The 9,832-nt window shown below is 38.8% G+C and overlaps 1 protein-coding gene across 5 annotated transcripts in view; it reads right to left on the bottom strand.

The window, feature by feature from the left end:
- Nucleotides 1–612: 612 nt before the first annotated feature.
- Nucleotides 613–9,832, bottom strand: part of LOC147016550 (tubulin polymerization-promoting protein family member 3-like) — a 47,292-nt gene continuing 38,072 nt past the window's right edge. For 3 of the 5 annotated variants that reach the window (XM_085845294.1, XM_085845297.1, XM_085845296.1), the window contains one exon: nucleotides 613–3,223. In XM_085845294.1, coding sequence (XP_085701420.1) covers nucleotides 3,078–3,223 — 146 coding nt within the window. In that variant the 3' untranslated portion in view covers nucleotides 613–3,077. The remainder of the gene's footprint in view (nucleotides 3,224–9,832) is intronic. The other 2 variants (XM_085845295.1, XM_085845299.1) reach the window with 1 other exon arrangement.

Here is a 9,832-nt window from a genome sequence, read left to right as displayed (position 1 = left end):
CAACAGTGCATTGGTTTAGAAATAGCAGAATACATGCAATACAATGGTCAGTCTTACAGATTACCCACAAAGAGAATTTGGAGTTTGCCTCCAAGGTGCTAGCATGTATGATTGATAGTAAGGACCATAGGGGAAAAATCCTTCACCACAACAGATGTTGTTAGAATTGAATTGGTTGCCCTTCGTATCTGAAGGTCATTCGCATGAAACGTGTGAACCACCTGGTCAATTTTATAGTGCAGAAGCTGCTGCTCAGACAACAACCACAGTCTAAGATAGCAAGCAGTCCAAACTGATGTCATGGAAGCACCAAGAGGAGCAGACCACTTACTACCCGCAGTCCAGGAAGAAATTTGTGGTTCGTCCAGAGTGTCGGCCATAACTCGCATATACTCTTTGGGAATGACACCGTGAGATCTTTAACGTCCACCGACGAATGCTAGCAGATGGGACACCCAGTTTAACGTCCATCAAGAGAAGCTGCAAAAATGATTAACCACCCTGCCTGTGAAACATCAGTGTGATGTTTTATAGCCGGCACAGATGAGTGCAGATACTTAAAAGCTATCCTGCTAGCCCACATTTCCTTTTGCATCACACATTGTAGTCAAGTTTGAATCGCAATAAATTAATGGTTTATTTCACTTGAAGAAAAACTAAATCATATGGTAGTACAAGTTTGACCACTTACAGTGGGAAGCTGTTAAAGCAATATTACGTCAACATGTTGAAAAGCACCGAACCAAAGCTTCATGAACATCATTCCCTTCACCCAGATTATGCAAATCAAGTACTTATAGACTATAGTTGCTGTTGACCTTCAGTCTGCCATTTTGTACGAAAGTCACGACTACGCATTTTGCAAAGGTTGTGTGTGTAGACAAGAAGCCATAATCACATGCTGCACTATTTCTAACTATAGCCATTACTTTTCATTAGACACCTCACTATATCTTTTAGTCTGCAAAAAGCATGTCCCCCCCCCCCCAGCCACCTCATGCTATGCATGGCAAAATTTGTAGCTGCTCTGCTCCCGTGTGTACCATTTCGGTGCCAGAGAATGCCTTCCTGAACCATTTCTTGCACTGTTGCAGGATTACTGAATTTTTAAAGTTAAAGCCAGGCCAAGTCACAGGTATCTGCAAAGTATTACAAGTAATCAAATGCCATAAGCAGCATGCTGGTGATGCATCAATACAAAACAGTTGGTACAATTTCATTTGGTTCAAACTGCCCGATTCATTTGTTGAAATGATGGGCATATAATTTTTTTATATAAATTGTAGTCATTCGCCATTAAACCGCATATCAACTAATGTCTGGAAGTGAAGACAAATGGTGGAAAGCAGTTGTTGTAGGGGAGGGCGAAAGATTTATGAGATCTGAAAATGAAACTACAAATTACCCGAAGGTTGGAGATGAAGGATGCTAAACTGCTCCACACATTCATTGTGTTGATAAAGCTTCAGCCAAACCTGAAATTCATCATCAAAAGAAAAGAAAAAAAAAAAACAACATACAAATACAATGCAGGCAAATCATTTGCATGGATACCACCCAGCAGTTTTAAATACCATGATGCATTATCTTAGGTATACCTATTTTTTTTAAAGCCGAAAGTACATTATGAGTATGGGTTGAAAGCTGTCAGAAGGATAAACTCACCTGAGCTAACACAGCACATTTTGAATAGGATCGTAGAAAACATTGATGCTACATGAGATCATAGAACACAGACTGCATTTGTAATACAACTTGCACTCAGCACCAGTTCTTTCAAAGGAACAAGATAACTGCACTTTAAAAAAAAACTACGATGAGGCGGCAACTCCTTACAAATGAGCAAAAGCTTTGATTACAAAATTGTACTTACATCCACCCAAGCTATCAAACAGGAAATCTCTGAAAACAAATAATGCACATAAAAATCATAAAAGCATCAAAAATAATAATAATCGAATAAAACAACAATTAAATATTTTCAGTATTTCTCTGTTCAATGGAAATAGGCTGACAAGGTAGATCGGAGGCCAGGGACTCACCTTCGACCTTTCTAGCACAGGTTTGATTCCCAACCAGATACTACGTGCTGTCAGCCTCGTGCTTCACAGGCAGGGTGTTGCATCACCAAGTACACGATCCTTCAGGGGGGATTTCAAGTGGAGTATCCCGCTAGCGGAAGTTAAGATCCCATGGTATTTTTGAAAAGAATAGGTCATCGTGTGCCATACCCTCGACAAATTCAAAATTACTACCCTGATGTGCAGGGTAATCAAATCGGCAGTGGAGGTGCACCTTCGTCAGGGTACAATTATCGGGACAAATCTGGAATCAAATCCCAATCCAATATGCTTTTGATTAAAAAAAAATTACTGGAAGAAAATTGGAAATAGAATCGCTCAACATAAAAATTAACAAAAAGCGTTAAAGGCAAAACAACTTGATAAGCTGCAGAGAGAATGTTGAAACAGATAAAGTGTACTTGGTTCTAGAGAAGCAAGTGCTCGTAAAGCCGGCACTTTGAGGAAAATGAACAAGCCGAGCATTTAAGCCCCATGTGCCATTATGCTATGATGTCAACGATAATTCCTAGATGCTGCAGTATTTACAGGATTTGGCAATTCTATGATCAAAAGGAATTTTCCTTTAAACTGTAATGGCCAGAAAAGGAAGGAATTGAACCGTAGCAAAGTTTGCATTTCGTGCAGAATGGCGGACTGAACAGGATCAATGTCAAGGTCCACAACTCCAACTGTACCAATAACCTGAGAAAATCATTCTCTCGTCATGGCCAAATTGTTACACGTCTCTGTCTCTGCTTGAGATGCCTGCAAGTGCATGTGAATGATACGAATAATAAAATGGCAAAAAAAGAATGATACAATACATTCAGGCTTGATGGCCATATATACAAGCAGCAGTGGCTGGCAGGTGACTGTTGACAGCACAACGTTAGGATTCAGAGTCCATATTGGCCAATAAAAAAGGTTTACGCTTCCATGGACTAATTCTTGCTGCAGGTTGGGGAATCGATTCCCTTTACCTTTTGGTCATAAGTCCCAGCATCCCTATACCCTTCAACATAGCCCCTCTGGTCTGGGATGTCCTCCCGGCCTGCTTTGCCGCGACCGTGACCAGCCTCGTCGAAGCGCAGCCGATGCATGCCGGTGTACTTGCTGGTGTCGGTAAGACGACCCACGGCACCAACATTCTTCACTTTCTGCTGGGAAAACAATTGCATGTTGTCTACAAGACAAAACATTTACACCATCATAAATAACGATCAGACGCCCGTGGTAAGAATACCACATTAAAAAAAAAAACAAACAAAGAAAAGAGGAAGCCTTTTATTCTAGCGCTGGCTGAAAGATCTCAAAATGGGAGGTTATACATTTCATAACAACAAAGGAAAAAAAACGTTTTTGGGAGCAATCAAGGCAGCGGTTTGTTGCATATACACTGCCTGGGTCCAATTTTTTTGTCCAGTTGAATTTATTTTTTTTGATAATTTTTCTGGAAGCTTCGATAAATTTGAAGCAAGTTTTACTTAATAATTTTTTTCTCACCGAGAAGCATTTCCATGTTTCAGAGTGAGACAGCCAGACAGACAGAGACAACATTAGCCTATCTACAAATATACTGATATAATAAGATAATAGAATATAATAGACAGAGAGCTGGTCAGAGCTTAATCATAAACTCATGCCCAAAAGGTTTGATGCTTTTAATTATGTTACATTACCTTGACATCCAACAAAACACATTGCTTGAGTTGCGCATTTCTGGCGTCTGGAAGTGGCAGACCCTTAAACACTTTTTCGGAACTATTTGCGCCTGAGGGTTGTTATTATTTTATGACATCTACATTGGATACTGAATACAAAACACATGCGTAAGAAATGAAAATCATCAGCGTGTGCAGATAAGGACCCATATAAGGGTCCAAGAGGGGTCTTAATCAGAAATTTGTGCCCGAGAATTTTTTTTTGTTGCAAACTGCTCTATTCTAATGGTATGAAACAAAAATGCAACGTAAGAAAATTTCAATACAAAAGAAGAAAGCCTGAAGATGGTGGAATCAGCTTTAATATGAAAGTGAGACATCATGATGAAGTCGACAACAGATGGGTTGTTCCCTATTGCCCATTGTTAACAAGATCTTCAAAGCTCACATTAATGTTGAGTTTTGCAACTCAGTCAAATCAATCAAATACATTTGCAAATATGTACATAAAGGATCTGACTGACATGGCAGTATTTGGCACCACCATTAATAGGAATGATGAAATTATTTGCCACCAAATGGCACGATACATTAATACCAATGAAGGTGTATGGAGACTTTTCAAATTCCACATTCATGAGAGGTATCCAACTGTTGTTTACTTGGATGTTCATCTTGAAAACCTTCAGAAGGTATATTTCATGGAAGAAAATGCCGCAGCACAGGCTATTGCTCCAAAAAAAGACTAAATTAACAGATTTTTTTTCGCACTCTGCCAGAAAGACAACTTTGCTAGCACCCTATTCTACCCAAAAGTCATAAAGTACTATACCTGGCATGCCAACAAATGGAAATGGCGATGTTACAGTGACCCAGTTGAGGGTCATCCTGGAGTCAAGTGATGTAATGTCTTAGTAAGAGCATACACCATCTATCCAAATCAGTTTGAAAGCTTCTGTTTTCACATGCTGTTCCATACAGCTTGAGTTCCAACTTCTTTTACAGACTTGAAGATTGTTGAAGGGACGGAAGATATATCATCAAGCATGCAACATGAGAGGTCACCTTAAGGATGATGGACACTGGAATGATGCTCTTACTGAGTCTGAGGGTAGTCAATCTCTATCTCCAATCAGAAGTCTCTTTGCTGTCATGCTTCATTTTTGAGCAGTGGGCGATCCCATGCAGCTGTGGACAGATCACCAAGAAGCAATGAGTGGGGACATTCTTTACAGAGCACATCAATAGTATCCAGAGGCAACCTACTCAGAAGCAATCTTCAATAATGCTCTGATCCAGCTGACGATAAATTGTTGACAATGGGAGGCAATCTGTTGAAAGAATATGGCCGACCTGAGACATCCAGAGAGAAAGATCATTCTTTATCACGAGACATGTAGAGGAAAACATACAATGTTGAAGAACTGAAACAGTCCATTGATGAGAATGAGCCAAAACTAAACACGAGACAGAAGGCACTTTACCTTCAAGTGCTGAAACAAATAAACTCCAAAGAGTGTGGACTGATATTCTTGGATGCTCAAGATGGCACTGGCATAATCTTAAAAAAAACAAAAAAACCTGTTGCTTGTCAAGGTGCACCAGCAGGCAAACATTGCCTTGGGGGTTGCTTATTCTGGAATTGCAGCCACATTGCTCACAGGAGGAAGAACAGCTCATTCAACTTTCAAATTAAGCATTAAATGAGACAACCCGAAATGCAATATCTCCATAGGTACAGAAAAAGCTCAAGTGCATCAAGACTGTGTGCTGATTGTGTGGGATAAGTGCACAATACCCCACAAGACTGACTTTTAAGCCCTTGACAAGCTCCTGCAAGATCTTAATGACACAGACAAGGTAAGGGGAGGTGTCACTTTGCTCATGGCTGGAGACTTCAGGCAAATTTTGCCAGTCGTTCAGAGGCACAAAAGCAGATGAACTCAAAGCATGCATCAAATTCTCTGAACTCTGGAGAAATGTATCAAAGGTCCATTTCACTACAAATATGAGAGTTCACCTCAACCAACATGTGGAGGCCAAACAATTTACCAAAAAACTATTGGACATTGGAAATGGCAGCATTTGGGAGGTAGATGATGGCCTCATAACTTTGCCATGTGGAACAAACATAAAAGACCTTGAAGAGCCAAAGGCAGAGGTTTTTCCAAACTGGAAAAGCCACTATTTGGACAGGAAATTGCTTAGTGAGAGAGCAATCCTTGTCCCCAAGAATGTTGAGGTGGACAGGATCAAAGAGCAAATGCTCCAAATCTGTTGGAATGTCTTATCTTACAGTCTTACAAATCTGTTGACACAATGTCTTAGCCCAATGACTTGGTCTCATACCCTTATATAATTCCTAAATTATCTGCAACCAGCTGGAATACACCTCACAAATTGTTTCTTAAGATTGGAGCCCCTATTATCCTGCTGAGGAACCTGGATCATCAAAGGCTTTGCAATGGGGCAAGGCTCACAGTCAAGAAAATGATGCCAAATCTCTTGGAAGCAATTACGATGACTGGGCCTCACAAGGATGAGAGGTGTTTCTGCTGAGAATTCCTCTAATTCCAACACCATTCAAGAGGATCCAGTTTCCCGTCAGATCGAGCTTTGCCATGACTATCAACAAAGCACAAGGTCAAACCCTCGAGGTCAGACTCGACCTAGAATTGCCCTGCTTTTCCCATGGTCAGTTGTATGTTGGCTGCTCTTGAGTAGGAGCCTAAAAAAAAAAAAATAAAAATAAAAATAAAAAAAAAAAACTCTTCTTCTTTGCTCCTGACAGTAAGACAAAAATGTTGTGCACAAAAGCTTTACAGTGGATCAATAAATTACATGTAAATAAATAACCAAATCAGTTAAATAAATTTTCTTCCGAGCAATGCTGGGTATTCTGCTATGCGTTATAAAATATCCTTTTTTGTGTGTTTCACTTTGCATCCAAACTGAGCCTCACAGATATGTAATATGTTTGTGAATTACAACATGCTACCTTTTGATTAAACCCATAAGCAAAGCGATTGTCTTTATGACGCACCCCAATCTCCTTCACCTTTTTTGTTTGTTCGTTGTCTGTTGGTTTGGTAAAAACTGCAACATGCTCATTATGCCCAGCTACATATTTAAAGCTACAAACTCCAAACTCAGGGTATACATACAACTTTGTGAGGAAAGTAACATGGGCTATGTGGTGGCCTCAGAGGCTGTTTTGAGTCAGCAAAGTGATGCTAAAGTGATCAATGCAGCAATTTTTGGCAAACAGCATAACTAATTTGTGCATCAGCAAAGCGACAGGTAGACTGCTGTTATGAATGTATATATATATATATATATATATATATATATATATATATATATATATATATATATATATATATATATATATATATATATATATATACATATATATATATACACACACACATATAACAAATGTGTACATTGCCTTATGTTTTGCATATTAATAACTAGAGCGAAGTCAATACCATGCCATCGCAAAGTCCCACACTTACCACCCAGAGCAACGTTGAAAGATGGCAAAAGGTTCCATCAGGAAGAGCCAATATCAAACATAGTTAAAAACTATTTTTTCCTGTTTTGACCCCATGACCCTAAGTCCCCACCCCCTGCGGCATGAACCCGGGTTCAAGTAAAACTAGAAGGGCACTCTTTGACGTCACCAGATATGTCTCCGCCCACATTATTACATCATTATAATATTTGTACCAAGTTACATTTAAATTCCTGAACCCAGATTCAAAATAATAAATAATTATGGTTGTCAGACAATGCATCCGATCAGGTTGAAATTTAAAACATATATTCCCTATGACGACGAGATGATAACTGCGACGTTTCACATCGATTGATCAAGCTAAATCATTTTTTAAAGATTTTTTGTTCAAAGCAAGATGACTGCCAGACCATGTGACCTATTAATTATTCATGAACACCCTGGCATCCCCAAAGCGTGGTTGGGGAACACGTGGGTGAAATTTTCCCTCGATCTGTCAAGCTGTTTTGGAGAGAATTTTTAAAGGTTTATTCTTTAAAAAATCATTGCTGCCAAACCATGTGACCTATAACGTCATATGTGGAGAACTTTTTGTTCCTCATGGATAGTCAATCATACGTGTAGAAGTTTTGCCTCGATCTGTGAAACCGTTTCAGAGAAGATTTTTGAAGGTTTTTATGTAAAAAAGAAAACATATGGTTGCTGAACCACATGAACGATGATGTCATCAATCCCCCCCCCCCCCCAAATACAATTTAGCTTTCTGGATGACCCTCAAAAATTTTCATACTGATTGGATAAAGCATTTGATGTATGCAATTATGATGTCATAACAAAGCCACCAATGACACCATTAAACAAGTTTGATATAAATCCCTGAATCCAGATTTGAAATATTAAATAATTTTGGCTGCTCGACCATGTGTCCAATCTAGTTGAAATTTAAAACACCTATTCCCAATGCCTACTAGATCATAATTGCACGTTTCATGTCGATTGATGAAGCGGTTCAAGAGAAATAATTTTTCAAACATTTTTGTTCGAGTCTATATGGCTGATAGACCATGTGACCGATTAATTATTCATAAAGACTGGTATCCACAAGGCTTGGGGAATATGTGGGTGAAGTTTACCCTGAATCTGTCAAACTGCTCTGGAGAAGATGATTTTTTAAGACTTGAGGTTAAAACCAATGTGGCTGCCAAACCATGTGACTTAAGATGTCATAGCTGGAAAACTTTTTGTTCTTCAAGGATAGGTGATCATACCAGTAAAGTTTCGCCTCGATCTGTTCAGCCGTTTCAGAGAAGAAAAATTTTGAAGGCTTGTATGTTCAAAACAATATGGCTGCCGAACCACGTGACCGATGACGTCATCAATTTTTTTTCTCCAATACAATTTAGCCCTAGATGACTCAAAAATTTTCATACCGATCGGATAAAGCATTTGACGTATGCAATTATGACGTCATAATGAAGCCACCTATGACCTTATCAAAATAAAATCACATTTGTTTCCCATGGGGTGCTTCACATGTGCCAAGTTACAAGATCCTCCCCCCCCCCGTTTTTTGCAAAAACATGGGGATAATAAAACATTACATGAGCACCCTTACAAGGAAGTTCAATGTAAGAGGCCAATGGACCTATCAAGCCTGGGCAATGGTTGCTAATGCATGGTTGTTTTTCCACGCTCTCTCTCCTTTTTAAATGCTGAGCATTAAGCGAGGAAGTAGCACGTATTTCATAGTCTTTGGTACGATTTCACCGGGGTCATATTCGAACCACCAACCCCTAACATGCAGAAAGGACATTCCAACCATTACGCCACTGAGTCTTATTAAAATATATATATATATATATATATATATATATATATATATATATATATATATATATATATATATATATATATATATATATATATATATATATATATATATATATATGAGTTCCCTTACAAGGAACTTCAACACATGAGGCCATTAAGCCCACAAAAGCAGACACCATGATTGCCAAATGCTAACCTATGGTTGTTTGTCTGTGATCTATCCTTTATAAATGCTGAGCATCAAGCAAAGTCTTTGGTATGACTCGGCCAGGGTTCGAACTGCCGACTTCGCTGACTTAAGAGCGGATGCTCTAACCATCAAGATACAGAATATAACATCAAAACAATGACATTTACAAATACTCCCGATTGATTTATCTCGGACTAGCAAAAGTACCCGTCCCCAGTGACTGGAAAAGTTTAAGTTAAGCTATCAATTTAAATTATTTCATGGAATTAAAAAAAAAAAAAGTTAATTGTGTTGCACTCTTGGTTCCACTCAGAGCCAAAGCTCTGAGCTACTAAAACCACCCACCGCTAAATGGTGGTGCAACTTCGGGCAGCGGAGGTTGGATTTGTCTAAAACAGAGGGTAAAATATAGCTATTTTAAATTGTGTTACTCCATATAGATCTGTATTAAATCTACTTTAATCCAGATGTTCATGTTAATTTTAAAGATTACTAAAAGGGACAACAAAGTGACTGATTATATTGCATTAAGAAAAGTGAAACAACAATGCAAAATTACCAATCAGCA

The sequence above is a fragment of the Eptatretus burgeri genome, chromosome 11 (assembly GCF_056783735.1).
Source record: "Eptatretus burgeri isolate ZD-2024b chromosome 11, Ebu_testis_v1, whole genome shotgun sequence".
NCBI classification, from domain to species: Eukaryota; Metazoa; Chordata; class Myxini; order Myxiniformes; family Myxinidae; genus Eptatretus; species Eptatretus burgeri.
Note: the sequence above shows the minus strand (reverse complement) of the source record. Positions and strands in the feature narration are given on the sequence as shown.